The sequence below is a fragment of the Culex pipiens genome, chromosome 2, assembly GCF_016801865.2.
Source record: "Culex pipiens pallens isolate TS chromosome 2, TS_CPP_V2, whole genome shotgun sequence".
In the NCBI taxonomy this organism is placed as follows: domain Eukaryota; kingdom Metazoa; phylum Arthropoda; class Insecta; order Diptera; family Culicidae; genus Culex; species Culex pipiens.
In genome coordinates, this window is record NC_068938.1 from 217,602,157 (window position 1) to 217,625,766 (window position 23,610).

Here is a 23,610-nt window from a genome sequence, read left to right on the forward strand (position 1 = left end):
GTTCGTCTAGTCTCAGCAGAGGGTTGTGGTGGTGTTCAATTGAATCACACACATGAGACCATCCCCACGGCGGCAGTCACAACATGAAGTCCGACACGTGCTTGAGATTCGGCGCTGCGTTGATCGCGGAAACAGAAAGCGATCTTTCCCACGGAAGCAAGCCAACGCAACGACGTGAGGCGACGGATTTGGTGGTTGAACCTACTAAGCCGCGGTCCGGGGTTCGACTTTGACGTGTTGTTTTGGGGTTAATATATCCAATTTTACCACTCTTTGCCTCCAATTGGGTCAAAATCAAGTGTCTCTCGGGCATATTTTTAGAGCGTCAGTTGCTTGGCGAGATGGCGTAGAGCAACAAAGGTTTGGAGGAATGTTGGTCGAAGAGAAGTCGGTAAAGTTTATGAGAGGTTAGTGTTGTTTTTGGGGTACTTAAGTATCTACTGATGCTGCGTAACTCATCGTGGAAGCTTCCTCAGCTCAAATGGAGAAAGAAGGGGTAATATTGAATATAGTTTTCTGTTTGTTGGATGGTGGAGTTTACTTCATTTATTTTTTGTTCGATTGTCAAATTTGGATCATTTTTAAATTAGGAGCAATTCTCTACGAAATCGGTCTTTTTTTTAGAATTTTAATTTTTATATTTTTTTAATCCGGCTGAAACCTTTTTGGTGCCTTCGATATGCCCATAGAAGCCATTTTGCATCATTAGTTTGTCCATATAATTTTCCATACAAATTTGGCAGCTGTCCATACAAATATGATATGGCTTCTTTGGGCATACCGAAGGCACCAAAAAAGTTTCAGCCGGATTAAAAAATACAAAAATTAAAATTAAAGAAAAAAGACCGATTCCGTAGAGAACTGTTCAACTCGAATCCACCCTTATACATCATATTGGACAGAAGTGTAGGGCGAGTAAATTAAAAAAAAATAGTTTGAAAACGGATTTTTTAATCTATTTACTTTCTAGAGATAAAATACTCTATAAAAAAAAATAAATGAAAAAATCATTTCTCATCAAAGCTGATTTGTTCGAAATGAGGAGTGAGTTTACTGGTACTGAGGAGAACGAATTGGACAGATAAGAAAAAAAATGAAAAATATTCTAATATCAAAGCTCAAATAGATGAAATCCCCAAAATCTTAAAAAAAAAAGTTAAAAGTATTGGCTTCCAATTAATGATTTTCTTGAAAAAATCGGTTGTAAAATAAGGGCAATTGATACTTGAAGAACAATTTTGTCCCGCCCGTGTGGTTCAATCGGACCACGCACTCGACTCACAATCCGGAGGTCGCCGGTTCGAACCCGCGGCGGGCGCTCTAATATTCTTTGTGTAAATATGGGTATTCGGCGCCGTCGCTCCGTGCCATACTTTCATACACTAAGGAGCCCAGGGCGGCGAAGTCCTTGTAGATAAAAAGGAAGACACTAGTGGTTGGTACTAACAATGGTGGCCGACAGCAATAAAGTCAACTTCGTTTTTTTAGGACATTTTTTCACAATATTTGACTCTAAGTGATTGTATCCAAGCAACAAGCTGTCCGATCAACAATGTCTAGAGAGGAGTTATTTGATAAACTTAAGGATGCTCTAAATATTTTTTTTAGTCATGCAGGCAAACCAAATTATTTCTAAAAATAAATCGCATTGACAACACATGTTAAATCGGTTGTAAATTCACGACACATTGTATAACGTTCATTTATGCATTTTTAATCAAATAAAGGCTTTTTAATTTTTTTTACAAATTTTCAGATCAATGATCGGAAAAAAGGCGTGAAACGTAAGAAACAAATAATCTCATAAGAGCAATTCTCTACCAAAACCGGAAATGGATTTTATTTGTATTTTTTTATTTGACTCAAACTTTCTGGGGGCCTTCCATATGACCAAATAAGCTATTTTGTGTCATTGGTTCACCCATACAAGTCTCCATACAATTTTGGCAGCTGTCCATACAAAAATGGTATGTAAATATTCAAACAGCTGTAACTTTTGAGTGAATTTTCTGATCAATTTGGAGTCTTCGGCAAAGTTGTAGGTATTGTTGAGGACTTTTGAGAAAAAAATAGGTACACGGAAAAAAAATTTGCATTGATTTTAGCGAAATATTTGCAGTTTTTCAATTTTTAAAAATTGTGACCATGAGTGACCATTTCTAAAAATATTTTTTTTGAAAAGTTCAGAAAATTTGCTATAAAATTGTCTAAGAGACATTGAAGATTGGACCTCTGGTTGCTGAGATAGAGCGGCTTAAAGAAAAAGAAACACGAAAATTGAAGTTTTCTAAGTCTCACCCAAACAGCCCACCATTTTCTAATGACGATATCTCAGCAATTAATGGTCCGATTTTCAATGTTAATACATGAAACATTCGTGAAATTTTTCGATCTTTTCGAAAAAAAAACTTTGAAAATTTTTAAATCAAGAGTGACATTTTAAAAGGGCCAAACATTGAATATTACGCCCATTTAAAATGCTAGTCTTGATTTAAAAAATTTCAAAACATTAATTGCTGAGATATCGTCATTAGAAAATGGTGGGCTGTTTGGGTGAGACTTAGAAAACTTCAATTTTCGTGTTTCTTTTTCTTTAAGCCGCTCTATCTCAGCAACCAGAGGTCCAATCTTCAATGTCTCTTAGACAATTTTATAGCAAATTTTAAGAACTTTTCAAAAAAAATATTTTTAGAAATGGTCACTCATAGTCACTATTTTTAAAAATTGAAAAACTGCAAATATTTCGCTAAAATCAAACTTTCGGTGGCTATATCTTGAAAACGGAGCCCTTTATCAAAAATCTGTAAAGTACTTTTCGATTGCAAATTCAATTTAGCATTAAAAAATAATGTCAAACTTGTTTTTGCATAAAACTTCGATTTTTTCCAAAAATCACTATTTTTTCAAAAATTCATAACTCGGCGGTGGAGCCCTTTATCAAAAAATCTGTAAAGTACTTTTCGATTGCAAATTCAATTTAGCATTAAAAAATAATGTCAAACTTGTTTTTGCATGAAACTTCGATTTTTTCCAAAAATCATTTTTTTTTCAAAAATTCATAACTCGGCGGCAGATTTTTTGACCATGTTTCTCTATGGCTCAAAAGTTGCGGATTTTTGTCCCCTAAAACATATCAAAAAATCTCGAAAATCAAAAAATACGTATTTTGGGAAATTGAGTTTTAGTGCTAAAAAAGTTGAGAAAAAAATGTGCAAATTTTTTTTACGTGTACCTATTTTTTTCTCAAAAGTCCTCAACAATACCTACAACTTTGCCGAAGACACCAAATTGATCAGAAAATTCACTCAAAAATTACAGCTGTTTGAATATTTACATACCATTTTTGTATGGACAGCAGCCAAAAATGTATGGAGACTTGTATGGGTGAACCAATGACACAAAATAGCTTATTTGGTCATAGGAAAGGCCCCCACAAAGTTTGAGTCAAATCCAAAAATACAAAAAATAAAAATGGTCGAAATCGGCCGATTTCGTAGAGAGTTGCTCATATATTTATTGTTATTTCGCAAATTATCAGTAGCATAATTCAAGTAATGATTTTTACATTTTGTGATACTTTTTACTTTTTAATTTTTGAAAACAGGGCTTACAATTTGAAATTTCCACCGTAGAGGAATGATTTACCAAATCGGCCGATATCGACAGTTATTATTTTTGGTATTTTTTTTATTTTGGCACAAACTGGGGGATTTTCTTCATTTTCGAGATTATTTTATATGTTTTAGGGGATCACCCATTACTATCAAACCATAGAAAGGTACTGTAAGAAATTTCGCCGCCAGGTTATGAATTTTTGAAAAAATAGTTTTTTTTTAAAATCATTCATAACATTTTGTTTACCTAATTTTTAATGTAAATTTGAATTTTCAATCAAAATGTAATCAAAATGTAAATATGTGTTTGAAAAGTTCAGGATCAAAAATTGTCTAAGAGCATTGAAGCTAATGAATGAAAAAAAAAAACAACAAAACATTTCAAAAGGGCGTCGTTTCGAACGTCATCTCGGATTCAAAAACTCTAAATCATTTTACAGTAGTTGATGGGTTATATTTATACTCGAGAATTAAAAAAAAACAATTTTGTTTCATCATACGATTATCTGAAGATTTGATTACCCAATTTTTTTCCAAAGCCTTCTGATAATCGTCTGGACTGTTTATTACTGTCAACTTGATCGTTGGCTGTGTAGTAGACAGGGATGCCACAATTGAAGATTTTCGAGCACAGGCTCAATGCTCTAACGTATTGTTTTGCCATGTTATTCGATGATTTTTAATTAAATTAATTACTCACGAAAAAGATACCAATGTTTTGCTTCTTTTGCCAAAAACAGATTTATAAAATATTATTTTGCCATCAAGTTGAACTCATTTGCGTCACAAGATGTGCCCGAAAATCTTCAAAATCTGGCATGGTTCAAATGTTTTTGTTTATGTCGGGCATCTTTGATTTCTCGCTTACTTTTTCAAAAGGTCCTATGTACATAGGAAACCCATGGTGCATTGGTTGTTTTTAAAAAGGTTATCTAGGTTTATTCAAACGTCATCTGATTAATTAACTAATACTCAGTAGAACGTAGATCACAAAGAATGCATTATTATGAACTTTTTTTTCTTCTTTAAAAAATCCCACGCGGGGCGGGTAATCCCCACCCTTGTTAGACTTTTCCGTCAATGAATCAAGTGTTTATTTTTTTAAGCCCACTTGAAAGGGTTAGACTAAGGCTTATAATACACCCAAAATTCAGAATCGAGATAATCGTTCTCTCAAAATTTATTGAGGGCTCAGTGCCAAAATCGATAGAATAATGGTACCAACTCACACCATCATAACAAATGAGTTCATTCGTTAGTTGAATCAATAAATCTCCAACAAGTGTCATACATCGACTTCTGACTTCTCCATGGTCACCAAGCTGTGGTGGCCGAGGCAGCTAAGTCATTGGATTGGTTTGTCAATGGTCTCTGGTTCGATTCCCGTTGTCGACACTTTTGGTTTTTTGTTTGACGGATGAACTTTTTTTGCAAATGAACCTCGAGAGAATAGTTCTATCGCCCATCTCGAGCTGTGTTCTCTGCGTCCGTGAATGGTACCACTATTCTCTCGACTCGAGACCATCATTCTCTCGTACTAGCGCTGCCAGTTTTGGGTGTAGAGATTCCCGCAATGGTTGGAAAACCACTCACATGAATTACTCAAAGAGATTTCCTCTATATGATTCTACGACGAAAAACAAGTGTTTCTCGGAACGACGCACAATAATCTGCCCGACGGTGTGGATGGTGGTGGTGGTCATCATTGCAGAAAATTACTTCTTGCAATTCCCATGATGTTTACGAATTCTGCACGCTTCAAACACCTGCGAAGCAACAACCAACATCAACCCTTTTTAGCAACAATGAAGAATTAATGGATTATTTTAGAAGCAGCAACAATAGAACCCGCAAATGCAACGCCAGTTACGCACAGTTAGGAAGCATTTTTCGAGTTGTTTCGACTTCTGAATTCTTTAGATTAATTGCTTCGACGCTGAGTGCATTACTAATCGGCACCGCTGGGATTTATAGTTGAGCGGGATGAAGAAAAAAGGGGGAACTTTTGGTTTGTGTCAGTAATGTGTGTTATTAGCAGCGCAAAAACTAATGGGTTGAACCGTTTTTATTTTCCTTTTATTGTTGCGAAATGAAGCAATAAACTATTTATTAGAAACACAGATGAGCAGGGTTATTAATCAATTTACTTAATACAGTTAGAAACAATGTTTTGATGAAATGACGACATTTCAAATGGACTTACCTTGCCAGTCACGCTGAGCGGAAGTAGATTCAGCATCGACTCGGATCGTGAAATCACCTTGATGAGAGGAAGTAGGGGGAACCGGAAGGAAGAGAAGAGAACAAGAAAAATGCGTGAGGTGAGTGCGTTCGATGTGGGTGGTGGGGGAAGTGCTTAATTTTGATGTTTGTTTTGTTTTATTCGAATTTGGGAAAGACGAATTTGGGGACATAAACAATGAAAATACATTAAATTATGGACACCAATATGATGTGAGAAACATTAAAACGATGTATACTGACGATCGAGAATTTAATGTAAAAAATATACAACTTAATATGAAGGTCATTTAAAGCTATAACCTCGGCTATAACAGATTGAAAAACAAAAATATATTTTAAATCAAAAAGAAAGTAGTAGCTCAGACAAGTGCAATTTAATTTCCTCGATCTTTAACCAAAATCATCTGCCATTTATCTGGGTTCAAAGTTCGCCGGGGCACTTTGAAAACGTCCGCTTCCGGCCAATGCCCAACGATGAACCGAAACCGTTCAATTATCGCCATTATGTAAATTGAACTAATTTTCGGACCCGCGCTGGTATGCTGGTAATTTCTTTGTTTTTCCTTTCATCTGGGGCGAGTGAGCGATTTTCAATTTTCATTTCACTTTTTTTTAGAGAAGATGCACTTTTCGTTTTTCGTGCTGCAATGAGGGGGGTGCAAAAATTTCTCCTTCTTTTTCTGGTCGAAAATTGCAATCAAAGTGATTTAATTGAAAGCGATTATTCAATTTAACGCATGACGGTGCACAATTTGGGGGGCAGCATCTCATAATTTTTTATCAAAAAATTGCTCATCAGAATCGCGCAAAACAACGCAACGCAATCTAGCTTGGCAAACGGATTGCATTAATAAAATCTCGGTCGATTGTGCTCGCATTAGTTAGTGTCGGCGGTGATTTTCCTCGTTCACTAGCTGCGGCTTTTAGTACTATTATGTTGGCACGGTAGCTACTGACTTTAGGGGAGCACGAGTATGCAGATCAGGTGATTGTTTCGATTGTTTTATGGAACCCTATGCTGTGAAAAAATGCGTTAACCCTGTCATGGCGGTGAGCAAAATCTTTTTTGTTTTGATTTTTTTTTTTGGTTTCTTCAATCGAAATAATTTTAAAATTACTATAGATAATTTCAATTATCTATCATTATTAAACAAACAAATAATCACACTTGAATGAACATATTGTTCAAAAATGCATTTTTCACTTGTTCAGTTGTTGAAAAACATTCAAATTTAATTTAATGAAAGTTAAAGTTTAATCAACTGAAAACCACTTAAAATGAATTTCCTGCTTTTATATAATCATATTTAGCATGTTTGAACTCCTTCGAAAACATTTTAAATTTTCGTGAAATGCCAATGTACAGTCCGACGAAAAGTTTTTTTTCGCAAAAAAATCCGTCGATACCTCGATATTTTGAAAACTTATAATTGGAAAACAACTGGATGCGTCTAAAATGCATTTTCAACACTTTTTTCATCCAAATGTTGAAACCTAAGCTTGTAAGTCCAATTTAACTTTGGTCAGACCCATGGGACATAAACTTCAAAAAATATTTGCTGCGGCCTAATTAGAAAAAATCACGTGAAAATTTTAAAAAGCATAAAAATAAAAATCTATGTACCGTAAACTGGGGTGACTTTGATAGGTTTTTCAAATGCCCGTCAAATTAATATCTATACATTTTTGAGAATTTTAAGTATGTAAGCATTAAGGGATAGCTTATTATCGAACATATATGCAAAAATGTGACTGTTACATTGGATGTATCAAAATAAGTGGCCTAATCAAATTTCTATCAATGTCACCCCAGTTTACGGTATTTATTTTTTGTTTGTATTTTTTTACTCCGCGAAATTTCCTACATTTTTGTCATCGACCACTTTTTGATACGATGCAATTGCTTTGAGCCACTGCAATATTTAAATTACGAAGTACAACAATATTTAAAATTCTTACGCCCTTCACAAATGTCATTACTGAGTATTTGGCTCCAGTAACACAAAAATTGCTTTTACAAGCATAGGCAGAGTTTTTTTTTAAGAAAAAAAAGGTCTTATGAACGATTGTCTTACATATGTTTATAGGACCTGTTCAAAAAAAAACTCTAGAAATGCACCATACTCATGAATAAATTCATTTGTTCATGAACATAATTCTTGATTGCGGGAATTAATTTTATTATGTGTAATGCTTGTGTTTTTTTTTCATAAAATTCGGAAAAAAAACATCGGATCTCAAACAATTAAAAAGAGTCCTTTCCATATTTTCACATTAATAAAGAAATGCAAAAACGTAGCAAGTTGATTTCACCGTTTTTGTTTCCATTCCTTCTTTTATTTCTATGTATTTTCAACACAACCTTTTTTTTGTATTTCGAAAAACCTATTGGTGTATTGTATAATATTAAATTATTTCCTTTTCATGTGTTCAGCACTTTTATATTTTAATAATATTTGAAGCTACATATTATTTACAATCAGCTCCAGAAGGGTTAACTCAACTCCACTAACCAAACGCCCCAACTCTGCCCCGCCTAACCCGCGAAATGAAAAGCCATTTGCGAGCGCGTAATTTGAACAATCAAAACACAGCTGCAAGTGGCGGCTTCCTCCTTCCAACCTCCACCTCCTCGACCTCCTAATCGTCCAACCAAAGTGATACTAAAACAGTGAGTGAGTGATTGCGGCCTTTTCCTTTGCATGATTTCCGATTTTTGTTTTGTTTACTTCTTCGAAGTTCGCTTTTTTTCGAAACACTAAACCTTATGCTCTTTCTCTCTTCAATGTTTTGTTTTGTCCCATCCTCTCTCTCATTCGCTCACTACTTTTGTTTAGTAACAGTATAATATCACTTCATGCCGTGTATTGTGTTTCCAATTGCGATTTTGCGTGTCTTCCACCGAAAAAAGTTGCAACAACAACAGCAGTAACTTTTAAATAGTACTTTCACTACTGATGCCGACTGATCGCACGGTTTTGACTATTGCTGACAGCTTTATTTCGTTGCCACATAGTTGCAAACTATTGACTGGTGGTGCCGTGGTTCCGCGATTTGAAATCACTTTTTTTTTATTTCGCTATTCGATCGACTGATTTGCATATCAGCTACTAGGCTACGTTGGCTTGCCTATCGCATTTCCTCGCTTTTAATTTGGTTTGAATTTGGCGAAAAGTTAATGGCACTTACTCGATCGCGAGCACTTTTCGGGTAATAAAACAAGCATGGTTGCGGCTTTTCCTGGTTCGAATAATGACGGTCGGTTCCGTTACTGTGTTTATATGTAACGGCTCGAGTTTGAATCGTAAATTTTCGAGGAAAAGCTGGCGAAATTTTGGCAAAATCACAAACACATGGCTTAGCTAAAATTGAAGTGTTTACCCGTTTTTTTCTTCCCATTTTAATGCCAACTTCAAACATCAGTCCAAAGAAGGAAAAAAATAAAACCCTGTAATAAATAATGCATGTAATGGCGGAAAATGTTACGAAATCGAGCTTTCTTTCAGCAACCTGCCACCACTCGCTCTAGCGGCGCAAACAATGACTCAAAAATGTGTCTTGGGCAAAAATATGGAGCACATATAGAAGAAGTAGAGTTATGAAACCGAAAAAGAACTGGCTTCTAGACAGTAACTGTTTGATGCCAGTGTGTAACTCTTTTTTTTCTTTGTTGGGGATTTGAGGAACCTTTTTAAGATAGAAAGAGCGGTTTAATTTATGCCAAACTATGGATGATGTGGTTTCTGGTTGGGTAAGGGTTTCTCGAAGCGTTACATCCATGAGTTGAATTAAAATGGTTCTGAATTTGAAAAAAAATAAGTTTTGGTGTAACTTTTTACAGTTCAGAGTGATATATTGAAGTATGAAGAGCTCAACATTTAATTGATATTTTATGCAATTATACATATCATTGGAAATTTAGGAAAATCTCAAGAGATATCCCCTGGTTCGATTATTTAGTCAAAAATTAGAAACTGTGCTAATTTTGAGCCAAATCGGTTAAGGTTTGAGGGTCGCTATTGGTTGGCGATTGTCCACGCTCCATACAAAAAAGTTTTTTTTTTGTTTGGACAATTGTCCACGAAGGAGGGCGGGGGGGAGGGTTTGAGAATACCAAAAAAGTGTCCACGTGGTTTATGGATGGTCCTTTAATAATCCGTGCAAAATATCGAAAACCTAATCTAATTGTCACCGATAATTGGGTCCTAAAGCCTCATGTAAATTTTTATGTATAACGGTAAAAAAAACTCGATTAAAACCATTTCTGATCACTTTTTTTTCATTTTAATGCAAACAAATAAATTGACAAGACAGCATTTTTTCGATGGATCAACTATGGTCCCCTTGGAACGAGCTGTCAAGTAAGACTTTTTCTGTCAAGAAGGGTCGCGAAGTTATTTAAAAAAATGAATTGAAAATTAATTTTAATTAATTAATTAAAAAAAAAATGAATTGAAAATTAATTTTAATATGTGTTCGTTCAAAGGATCATTGTACTCAGAAAATTAAGCTTTATCCTTGTGAACAATAATATCACAAATTTAAGATTAATTTTAGGACCCAATTTGAAACATAATTCGAATCGAAGCCTAATGTTTTATTTTAAAGCTCAACGATCCAAAACAAGACAACTTTTTTTTATTGTTTTATCCAATTATTATTTTTTTTCCATTTTTTTATACAGAACAAAAAAATAGTTTGCTTTTAAAATGTTTCCTTCTTACACCCAAAACTGGGCAGCGCTAGTCCGAGAGAATAATGGCCTCGAGACGAGAGAATATTGGTACCATTTACGGACACAGAGAACACAGCTCGAGATGGGCGAGAGAATTATTCCCTCGAGGTTCATCTGCAACGAAAAATCATCCGTTAAAACAAAAAACCAAAAGTGTTGATTACGAGAATCGAACCAGAGACCTTTGACATACCAACCCAATGACTTAATTGCCACGGTCACCACAGCTTGGTGAACAAGTAGTGGTCAGATGTCGTATGTATGACACTTGCTGAAAACTTATTGTTTCAATTGACGAATAAACTCATTTGTTATGGTGGTGTAAGTTGGCAGCATTATTCTCTCGATTGGCGCTGAGCCATCAATAAATTTTGAGGGAACGATTCTCTCGACTCGGAATTTTGAGTGTACAATTCTTTTATAAATTCATAGTTTATTGAGGAGCTTAGCAGGAATGATCAAAATTATAACTATTTAACAATGCTGTTGATCGTTTGAAATAAACGACGCTCTAATTTTCATTTTAGTTTTATTAGGCTGGTACAAATTTTATTTAATGTTTTTGGCAAACCCCCACCACCTGCCTCCCTTCAAAGTCGACCCGAAAAATCAGGAGGAGGGGGAAACATTTTTTTTTTTCAAAAAAGATCAAATTTTCAATGGAAATTTAAGTGAAATCAACTGAAATCAATCTTTAATGCGTTGCCCTGCGTTTAGAATAATTTTGAGCATGTTTGAGTTAGTTAAAACATATGTTGAATTTTAATGAATTTTCGACGCAAAAAGATTTTCTTCTCTTAAAAAATTATTTTCGTTAGACTTTTATTTGTTTAAACTGATGATTGCATATCAACTGTACGGGTTTATAATGCATTTTCCTATAGGTTTTTCATTGAACTGATGAAATTCTGGCCTGTAATTTAAATATTTTTTTTGCGCTCTCCGATCTCTTTGTATATGCACGTTTATCATACCATTATTGAAATCGTGTAGTTAAAAAAAGCACTTAAAGTATTTTATCAAAAATCACACTTTTTCCACTTTCAGCCTTGAACTTGACCTCAGCAAATGCACAAACTCTGCACACAGCGTTCAAAAAATGAAAGTTTTTTGCTTATCTATACGTGAGCCATCGTGTCGCTCTCATGCTGTTTCGCTGTAGTATATAATATCCAGTGACAAGTATTAGTATAGTCGAATAATTATATCCACACCGGGTTCGAGAAGATAAAAAAAAAATAAAACCAGAAAAGCACACAAAGTCCGGTGTGCAAAAAAAGTATCACACACGGACTGCATGGAGAATGGGGTAAGTTGGCAATTGTTGAACAGTTTTGGCATATTGTTTAACTCGAAATTTGAAATAAATTGAAGGGATTGCTATTTAAAATTGGTTTGAAGATTAACAAATTACTCCGTAGCACCATTTCAGCAACACGCGATTTGCCAATACAGCCTCACAGGGCGTGATGGTGTCTGTTGCTCCGACATCGTCACACAGCTTCCACATCTCTGCTAACTAATGAATTGTGGTTACACGTTGCGGGGGTTTTAACCACAAAACGATGTGGAAGTACCCATGGGTGATCATTACGTTTCGTGAGAATCTCTAGATTAAGAGGTGATGAAATTCTAATTTTGTCTACTCTGGTATTCAAAGTAAGACAGGACCACTTCTTCAACCTCATTAGCTTCATCCATATGGTCGTTTGTATGACTCAAAGAGACCGGAAAAAAGAGATCCAGACGCCGGATGACCTTCATCTTCACGGAGGTAATATATCTTGGCCGGCGACAATCCCGTATATTGAGTCAACGTGCCATCCCCGGATGGGATCGCGATCCCGTTCATTTTTCGGGGCACTAAGTCACTCGAAACACCACCGAAAGAACTGTCACGCATTACGTATGCGCATTTATAAATCTTCAAGTTCAGTTCTTGAAACATGTGTTCCCCAACCAACCAACCAACCAACCATATACTACCATAAGGTTGAAAAATGCAGTGCAGTGCGCTTCAACAGATTGTAATTATCATCACCGAGGCTTGTGTTGATTTCAAAATGCGTTAACTGATTTAATTACCCGTCCGGACACACACGGCACTGGACGTCGGACTTCAGGTGTATTGCCGCAGGTAAAAGTCACACACGCGCGGACTTCAAGTTTTGAGTCAAGTCGTCGCGCGGTGGTAATGAACTACTTTCGGGCTTTCGTGCCCCAACATTCACCGGTTGCAATAAAAGCACATTATGATTAAACGATGCAGGCAAATTGCTGTCCTTTCTCTTTACGATACAGTGATTTGATCTCTTTCCTGATTTTTTTTTGGTAAATGGGGAGTCGTATAACTGTAAGCGAAAATTTTATTCAACTTGCCATGAACCAATTTCAAGAACAGATTTATTGCTGTGTTACAACCACCTTCGGCTGCTCTTCGATTGTTTCACCGAACTTCGAAAAAAGAGCCCAAATAACTCAAAACGCCACCCACCACCCCCGTCAGCCGTCGTACGGAGAGGTGCGCGATGCGTTGCCAATTCTTCTCCACGGTTGAACGCCCAAGTCCTCCAAACCTTAGGCCGGACGGAATACGCGGGCGAGTTTCGAACTTGGCATTCCGATATCTATGCCATTGGTCAGGTCGAGGCTTGGGTGTTGTCTTCTCGGCGGGTTTTTGAAGCTATATTCGTGTTATTTGGTATGAAGTCTGTAGCGTCAAGGTCAATGGTGTACTGCACTCTTCTTAGGTGGTTTGTAGTGACTTGTGAGTTTTGTTTGCTTTGGAAATTCAGCTGGTTAAGATTTTCGTACAGTTCAAGCGTTTTAATTTGCAGAACATTGGAAAAGGCAAATGAAAATCGATTGAATGGATTGAAATGAAATTGAACTGGCATTAATCAGCCAGATCATCTAATGTTGCAATAGCGTGATTTGTTTTGCTAAAAGATTTCATCAGGATTTAAAAATATCAAACTATCTGCTCTCAGCAACTAGCCTGAATACTTATGCCCCAAATACAACTGCTCTTCTTTCCGTGTTGATATTTTCAGTGTCGAATACAGCCGAACACGTTTTTGTGTTTACACATTCGCGTTTGACATTTTCTCTCCCATTCCGCTTTTGCGATCATCCAACAGCAACAGTGTTCAATGATTAAAGCCGCCACAAAACCAAGTTCGCAAGCCCAGTTTACCCGAGCAGGGGTAAATAACACGGGAATACCAAATTTTGGTATTACTTGGGCTAATAACAGCGACCAAAATGTGCCCTTGGTTGCCCAGTAATAGATGGTAAAATACCATGAAATCATACCAAAGTCTTGCATGTGAAAGGGCACAACAATACCAAAACATGTTATTCCAAAGGTAAAATAATACCACAAAGTAAAATCATTTCAATACCATTTTGAGGTCTTCTGAATTTTTGAACATTGCTTGAATACCAAAACTTGGTATTGCCATGGTTTTATTTTTAGGTATTCCCGCGCCCTTGGAAAATCAGATTTTGGTATTCCTGTGGTCTTCCACAAACATGATTTTGGTATGATTTCATGGTATTTTACCATCTATTACTGGGCAACCAAGGGCACATTTTGGTCGCTGTTATTAGCCCAAGTAATACCAAAATTTGGTATTTTCATACCATTTTTAGTGCAGCAGTTGCAGTTTGTGAAAAAACGGAAATGATCCATATGAAACAGCCAAATCTACTCACCTGATGATTCCATGTTGTTCTTAGTGATATTCTTCACCACACCGAATGCATTTGTCATTGATGAACGGCCTGTGTTTGAAGTTTTTGAAGCTTCTGAAAAATAACAAGATTGAAAAATAAGTATTATTAAAATGAAACCGGATTGAAATTCACCAAATTTCAATAATCTGTTGATTGACTCGTTTTTCAAAGTATTTGGTTATCCCGACTTAAAGAAATTTCAACGTTTTTGAAAAAAATATTAGTGAGTATATCACAAAAAAAATCAGCTTTAACATTTTTATGTTTCAAGTCATTTTAGCGCAAAATTAATTATCTCGCCAAAATTTAAAAAAAATCCATAGTTTCAGAGAAAATTGATGAAACCTTTCAATACCAAAATGTGCCATCCTGACTTAGAAAATTTTCCACAATTTCAAGTCTTTTCTGTAGGGGGTATATCAAAAATGTTTAAAATCAAGTTTGAAATTTCCGGTTTTCAATGAAAGCATTCGCTTTGAGACATCATTTTAGCGCAAAATTAATTATTTTGTCAAAATTGGTCAAAATTTTCCCATAGTTTCAGAGGAATTTGATAAAACACTGTAATACCAAAAAAATAATACCAAAATGTGCCATCCTGACTTAGAAAATTTTCCACAATTTCAAGTCATTTCTGTAGGGGGTATATCAAAAATGTTTAAAATCAAGTTTGAAATTTCCGGGTTTCAATGAAAGCATTCGCTTTGAGACTTCATTTTAGCGCAAAATTAATTATTTTGTCAAAATTGGTCAAAATTTTCCCATAGTTTCAGAGGAATTTGATAAAACACTGTAATACCAAAATAATACCAAAATGTGCCATCCTGACTTAGAAAATTTTCCACAATTTCAAGTCATTTCTGTAGGGGGTATATCAAAAATGTTTAAAATCAAGTTTGAAATTTCCGGTTTTCAATGAAAGCATTCGCTTTGAGACATCATTTTAGCGCAAAATTAATTATTTTGTCAAAATTGGTCAAAATTTTCCCCTAGTTTCAGAGGAATTTGATAAAATACTGTAACACCAAAAGAATACCAAAATGTGGTATTCGACCATTGACAAATTCTGCAATTTTGCAATATCAAAACAATACCTTAAATTGGTATGATACCACATTTTGCTCTTGCATAATCCTTAAGACAAATTTTCAAGGGTCCAGTAATACCAAAATTTGGGATTGATACCAGAGAAAGGTATTATTATGCATTTCCCTTGTTATTTACCCATGCTCGGGTAACGGGACATCATGCGTGGTCGGCTCCTAATCGCCCTCCCCGGGCAGACGGTAATAACAAAATTAATAATATTTCAATAACAAATCCTGTTAAAATAACAAAAAGTGTTATTATTTTACCCTGAAGTTCAACTTCAAAAAGAAAAAATAAAAACAGTTTCTGATAAAATAACAAAATTTGGTATTGAGGTGATATTATATTGAAAATGTTTAATAACACGCTTATAAGAGGAAATGTTATACATTTCAAAAACTCTCCTAATAACAAAATTTGTTATTCCTTCGGTATACTGACTTAGAAATAAAATTACCATAAATCGCACAAATGGAAAAGTTTTCAAGTGTCCATAACACAATCTGTTATTATTTTTTCTTTTGTTAAATATGTTTAGATCTTTGGGATAATTTTGTCTAATTTCGTCGGGGTCATTATTTTGGCCATGAAATGGGGACCTTAAGGCCGATGCAAATATTAAAAAAAGTTTTTGTCCCTCGGCCCTGGACAAGGTCAAGGGGGGGGGGGGGGGGCAAAAATATAAATAAAAAATATAAAAATTTAAATAACAAGCCATAGTCTTTACATTTCAATGAAAAAAGTGTTTTAAAATGCATTTTACACTAGTTCAGTTGTTTTGCAATCATTAGTTTTCAAAAAATCTAAGATCTGACAAAAACAAAAATTGTATCGAAAAAAAAGATTTTGCATCGAAAATTTTCAAAAAATCTTAAGATTTTTTAATAAACCTAAACATGCTAAAAATGATTTTAAACGCAGGAGAATGTATTTTAATTTGATTTCAGTTGGTTGCACTTGAATTTTCATTGAAATTTTGAAGTTTATTGTAAAAATTTTTTTTTTGTCCCCTGATTTTTCGGGCCAATTTTGAAGGGGGAGGGGAGGGGGTGACAAAAACTTTTAAAAATATTTGTATATTTTATAAAATTATTCTAAAAAGTTAAAATTTTGGAAGTTGTTTTTTTTAATTATTTGATATACCCCCTAAGGGACTTTGCTAAAATTGGCTAGAACTATGGGATAATTTTGACCAATTTCGTCGGGGTCATTATTTTGGCCATGAAATGGGGTCCTTAAGCTAAAATTATTCTAAAAAGTTTAAATTTTGAAAGTTGATTATTTTAATTATTTGGTATACCCCTAAGGGACTTTGCTAAAATTGGCTAGAACTATGGGATAATTTTGACCAATTTCGTCGGGGTCATTATTTTGGCCATGAAATGGGGTCCTTAAGCTAAAATTATTCTAAAAAGTTGAAATTTTGGAAGTTGATTTTTTTAATTATTTGATATACCCCCTAAGGGACTTTGCTAAAATTGGCTAGAACTATGGGATAATTTTGACCAATTTCGTTGGAGTCATTATTTTGGCCATGAAATGGGGTCCTTAAGCTAAAATTATTCTAAAAAGTTAAAATTTTGAAAGCTGATTTTTTTAGTTATTTGATATACCCCCTAAGGGACTTTGCTAAAATTGGCTAGAACTATGAAATAATTTTGACCAATTTCATCGGGGTCAAGCTAAAATTAATCCGATAAAATAAACTTTTGAGAGTTCATTTTTTTAAATTTTGTTATATTCCTTAACGGAATTGATTTATTTATTGAGAATTTTTGAAGTGTGAATAACAAAAACTGTTATTATTTTTACAGAGCCAGGAAGTCGGAGCTGACGTTGAAGTTCGAGCTGGAGACCTCGGAGACTGCATCGGATTCAGCAAATTTTCAGCAACTTTTACTTGGAGTCGGAATCTGTGAAGTCGGGTATTTTTGGAGAGCTGAAGTCGTCGTTGACGTCATATTCTGCATCCAGAGTCGGAGTTGTCTTCAAAGTATAGATTCAAAGTCGCTTGGAGGTACTTGACTCTGCAGCCCTGACTAGTACAGAGGAGTTATGGCAACTGCAGGTTTATTTGCAAATTACAAATAAACCAAAACAATAACTTTTTTTGTTATGGAGACATACCAGTTCAATAACATTTTTTGTTATTATGCTGCTCCACCTCTCCGCACAAAATAACAAATCTTGTTATTCCTTCATGATTCCTTCTGTGTTATTGGTTTGTTATTGCGATAACAACATAATAACAGTTTAAGTTATTCTTCGAACAAATCTTATTATTGATTTTTGTTATTTTAACAACTAATCCGATCATCCCAATACCATATTTCGATCTTCTCACAATATCAAAAACTAACCTTCCAAAGTTATTTCCGTCTGCTCGGGACTCGCGTATTTTCATTGCAGTTTTCGGAGAGATTAAGAGACTCAGCGGTGAGAGCCCAGAGTCGAGGAAAGGGGAAGAGTTGTAGAGAGAGATTGTCATCGCTATGAATCACAAGACACAGATCTCACCGCTTTTTCTATCACTCTTTTGCAACACTGGTTTTCATGATTAATCTGAACATTCGATGATCAATTCTAAAAGCAAAAAAAAAGACCGATACCAGACCTTTCAGCCTAGGGGATCAGATGGGTTAACTTGGATTTGGCTTAAATTTAGGACAGCTTGAAGGGATATTTGAAAATGTGAAAATTTATAATGATATATCTGAAAATCCGAAATATTTCCAAGCTTTAATAATTTCGAGCCAATCATCCTGTAGCACGCAACAAAGCTAACAACAAACTCAAATTCCCCGCCAACCACAGTTGTGCAAAGCATTCACACATGGGTAATCACTTTCGGTTGCATTTCGACGTCGTCGTGCTATCTTGTCGCACCCGCCATTTTGACGTTCCGAGATAAACGCGTTTTAATGTTTGACCTTGAATATTCAAAAACGAGAGCACGCAATGTAAACAATAACAAACACGTTTTGTTTGGCTCACCATTCTGTGCATTGTCCCAAAGTTTGGTTGAAGTTGGTTGCTGGAGTCCCGAGTTATAATTACAAATGTTTACGGTAGTCTAGCTTGTACGTGCGACAAACGCATCCTGACTTTCCTGGCCTGAAATCCCTTTGGCCTTTTGTCGCACTTACATCAATTTTCATGGAGTGACAAGATAACACGACAAGATTGAAACTTCTTTCATATGTAAAGTGACAAAAATGCACTGAGTTTTTTCGGTTTTTGTTGAATATCTCAGGATTGAAATCGAATTTTGGGGATCTGTGAAGGTCAAAAGGTGAGGCATTGTGAGCTGCACAATATAGCGTTCTTAACTCAATTTGGCCCAAAATGCACGTACGACAAGTTAGCACGATGGCGACGATTTGGAACTTGCGGGAGAGGTGTTTCACTTGTAGTAGGTACCTCTTGCTACCTCAGCCGTTGTTGTTGTCAGTACCCAGCAGTGCGTGATGTTTTGACTGATGCTGCAGCTGGGAGAGAGAGATTAGCGTCTTCTATTACAGCATCCCCGCTTTCGACTAAGTCTGTCCGTCAGTCAGTCAGTTTGTCAGTGGAGAGTGCAAGTGCTCCCCAGTAATCATGTAATTGTTACGGCTGACTGCACTTTCGGTAGCTGCAACAACTTAACTTAAATGCAGCAGATGCGTGTGGGAAAAAGCTTGTATTCGATGCAAATTTTTCTTGACGAGGGTGGAACGCGGACATGGCAGAGGCATAGTTTTGCACCTAATTGAAGAAACGAAGATTTGTTGGCGCAGTTATCATTAGACGGAGTGCGTCGTTAATCGTAGGGATTAGGACTTGGGCTTCCTGAAAAGGGCTGATACTAAAAACTTTTTCCAATTTGCGGAAAGCTCTCAAAGAAGCAACCGAAGAAAAAAATTAGGCAATGAGGAGAGTGGCTACTTTCATGCAAGAGTACCATGTTAATAACAGATCATCGCCAACCGAACTACTCAATATACAGCTTTCAACGCCCGCCAAGAGCAACAACTCTCAATCAAGCGAAGAAAAAAAAACTAAACGGGTATTACCGGTGGCGATTCCGTGTGCCGAAAATGACTGACCAGACTCCCTCTTTGTACCATTTTCGCGGTTGATCGCCAGCTCAAGTCACGCCTCTTCTTGTGCAGATCTTGCCGAAAGGATAAAAAAAATCGAAGCAAAAAAAACTGTACAGTTTAAGTCTGGAACATAAATGTCACCTGGTCTCTGTTAAGGTCGACCTCTGTGCGACGCGTCTTCTTTTTTGCGCAATTTTTCGAGATATCGGCAGTCAGTTTGTCAAGGTGGACCACTTTCAATTTCGACCAAAGTTGCGTGCAATTGCCTGGGACGAAAATACAGGTAAGCCCCGCGGTCGCAGCTTGTCATTTTCATTGTGCCATGGTCTGTGATCTTGGCGGGCCCCCGCAGGGACCGGATGGATGGGGACAATATATCGGTCCATCGAGAATTAACGCGTGCAAATTACTGTACTTTGGGCATAATGTTATGTCTTGTTTCTTTGGACGTTGTTTTGGATGATGAAAAGTCGTCACGGTTGTTTGATAAGCAACGAAAAAGACATTGAAATTTGTTCCTAAAATATTCATCTACAAGTGGACGTATTACGCAGCATTTGTTTGCTCGACACGGTCAATAATAGATATCGCCAACAGCTTTGAGATTTATGGCAATTTGATTATAATATGGCGTGGGTCATAAATTTTGCACTCTTGTTGTCGAATCAAGCCAAACGATGCATGCTTTCGATTTTATTCGGATGTTGTTAAGGAGAAACTGGCCGGAACAATGTTTCTATTAGTCAAATTTGATTGCCCTCATATCACGGCGGCGGAGACATGCTTTTATGCTATTGCAATATTTTTGTCTCTAAGTCGGTAAATTGATATCTGGATGTCATTATAAGAAACCATATAAGGAACACATTAATTTGAAGGTAAGAGCAATGCTATCAAGTCGGAGTTGGATTCGGAGTCGGTGAAGTCGAAGTCGGAGTCACCCCTTCGCAGCCATACTGGTAATCCTGACTTATGTTTAAGAAAAATTGTAAGTAATTCCTCTGTGATAAAAGAACCCATTTTACATCACTTAAAAAAATGATTTCAATGTTTACAAAATTGGTGTCTTAAGAAAGCTTTTTTTCTGATTGTGGTATTTCGACCCCTCTTCGATTTGCGTGAAGCTTTGTCCTAAGGGGTAACTTTTTTCCCTGATCACGAATCCGAGGTTTCGATTTTGATATCGTGTATCGGAGGGGCGCTACGACCCCTTCAATTTTTGATGGTGTACTCGAAATTCAAAAAGTAACTTTTTTCAAAACTTTTTTTTCGTAGAATCGCGATAACTCGCGATGGGTACAAGCAAACCTCTTATGTTTATATACAGCAATTCCCCACGAATACAGCAAGGGAAAAAACCAAAAGTGCTCGGATGGGGGTCGTATTTCGTATTTAAAAGACGCAACTTTTGATACCCAGACATGTATAGGTCATCGCTGAAATTTTGAAGTTATCGCAGTTTTAGTGGAAAAAGTTGATTTTTTGCCGATTATGCCATTTTCCCTTTTTGGATCTTTGGTCCACACGGAGAAAAAAGAGTTCCCAAAATCGTGAACACCCGTTCATGAAATTAAGAACCACGAACAAAATGTTCAAATTCCATGGTACGTTTTTGAAAATCGTACTATGGAATTTGAACACTTTGTTCGTGGTTCCCAATTTCATGAACGGGTGTTAACGATTTTGGGAACTCTTTTTTCTCCGTGCAGACACCGTCAAAACGGCATTTCAAAGTTTCGTCCAACCTTTTCATATGTTAGGCTAGATTTTTGAAATTTCTTGTTATTTTTCTTTGAAAGTCCAACTTATCACCTTTCATTTGCGTGTAAAACAATTGAAATAGGTTGAAATGGCGAGGAGTTATGATTTTTCGAAAAAAGAGTTTTTTGCGTAAATCGACGAAAAGCCAATTTTTCATACCACTAACACGGCGTAGGTCACCCTAATGGCCAAACAAAAAAATACGGGTCTAATTATTTCGGCCATGGAACTCTCAGAAAAAATTTGAGCCCGTTCCGAGCACTTTTGTTTTTTTTTTTTTTTTTCGTGCTGTTTTCGTGGAGAATTGGGTCCTAAAATGAAGCTTAGATTGCTGATCTCTATTGTTTACAGTGATAAAGCTTATTTTTCTGAGTACAATGACCCTTTATACGACCACAAAGAGTTTAAATTTGATTTTTAAATCAATTTTGAAAAATTAACCTCGCGGTCCTTCTTGACAGAAAAGGTCCTACTTGACAGCTCGTTCCAAGGGGACCATAGTTGATCCATCGAAAAAATGTTGTCTTGTTATATTTTTTTTTTTTGCATTTAAATGAAAAAAAAAGTGATCAGAAATGGTTTTTGATCGTGTTTTTTACCGTTGTAGATAAAAATTGATATAGGGCTTTAGTACCCAATTGCTGTATATAACATGTTTGTGATTGTCTGCTTTACAACTTTATAAAATATTGTTACACTCTGAAATATTACCCTGCAATGTTAGAAAAAAAAACACAAAATATTAAAATGAAAATTTTTGTTCTAGATGAAAAATACCCTTCTGGGTTAGGGTCAATACGCACCTCCCAAGAAAAGGGGTCGAAAAATGGCTTTACGAATAGCAGAATAAAGGAGAGATAAATATTTCTTGAGGTTTTTCTTCACTGATGCTTTCGCTGCCGCTGCTGCCCATTTGATTTTCTTGACCGGTTCTTTCCGAAGTTATTCACCGCTTTAATGAAGATTCGAAAAGAACATTAAATTTCGCTTAAAATGCCATATTGCAATTTTTTTTACAGTTGAGTAACGGAAAATGGCAAAGTTTTTAAAACTTTTGTTTGTGTATTTTTCAATGAAAAATACGTTTTGTTCGGAATTTCAAGTACTCCATCGAATTGGGCGTCCTATTTTACAAAAAAGTCCCTTTGGCATCAAATTTCCAAACCATCACGATTTCAGACTGAAAATCATTGAAAACCACGCCTTTTTGGATTTGTTCAAAAATAGAAGGGGGCGGTACGACTGTCACAATATATCGAAAAAATGGTCCATTATGATTTGCGCCATAATTTCGAAATTTGACAAGAAAATTTCTTTGCAAAGCAATTCTCCTCGAAATCGACCGATTTAATAAAATTTTATTAATTATATTATTGAAATTCGGTTAAAACTAGGGGACTTCCGGATTACCAAAAATGTCAAAGGATGTATCGATACAGTGTTTTCAACAAAGTTAAAGGTTTTGATGCTGAACACTTCAGCAAAAATAGCTGAAAATAAAGACATTTTTTTTCAATCACCCTATTGTTCATTATTTTATATGTTTAAAGAAATTTAGAGCTAATTATTTGTATGGACAATTTTCTTCATGACTCTTCAAAATATTTAAATCGCACCCAAATTTTGTTCCGTAAATCATGTTTGAAAGTTAAATAATTTTTGACTGAAATCGAGTTTTGGATCGCGTTCTTAACTATTTTAAATGACTGAATCTAATTCAAAATTGTCACGACAGTTTGAAATTAAGATGTTCCTTGAAAAACTTTCATTTCCCAAAGTACTTTTTCCACCAAACAAAAAACACCCCTCCCGTGAGACCGTCAAAACAAAGATGCCTAATTCCATACTGATCCACTTTTTCGGCACGATCTCTTCATGTTGGGAAACCCGCCTTTCGTGAGATCGGTGGAATGTGGGTGAAAAGTGTGTACTGCGAAGGGGCCTTTCATGATGAAAAGAGCCCGCCCTGCCCATAATTAGCTGCCTTTGGCTGTTTCACTTTCTTTCTTTCTCTCTCTCTCTCTCTCTCTGCCCAAGTGAGACTTTTTCGATATCGCGCGCGTTATCGCGTTATGGTCGATCAACGCGATATGATTGCTGATGTCGAACACGCACTTTTTCGAGCGCCACCGACATTAATCGTTCAAACCAGGTGACTTACTGCACCAGTGACTGCGTGGGTGCGTTATTCAACAACAGCCGCTCGGTCGCGAAAATCAGCAAAACATTCACCAATAAGTAGGAATCGAAGCCACAAGGAAGAAGTCAACAAAGCCGGGTAAAACAATCAATTCGTGCCGATTGGAGCGATCAAGTAAGAGCCGCCAAAACAAATGAGCTTAATTGT

At 36.0% G+C, this 23,610-nt stretch overlaps 1 protein-coding gene across 4 annotated transcripts in view; it reads right to left on the reverse strand.

Moving 5' to 3' along the window:
* The window catches only part of LOC120432588 (nostrin), a 107,222-nt gene that overhangs the window by 65,595 nt on the left and 18,017 nt on the right, over nt 1-23,610 (reverse strand). For 2 of the 4 annotated variants that reach the window (XM_052708050.1, XM_039597825.2), the window contains exon 2: nt 5,818-5,874. The exons of the other annotated variants lie outside the window; for them this stretch is intronic. In XM_052708050.1, the coding sequence (XP_052564010.1) occupies nt 5,818-5,874 (57 nt within the window). The remainder of the gene's footprint in view (nt 1-5,817; nt 5,875-23,610) is intronic. 4 annotated transcript variants of the gene reach the window in all.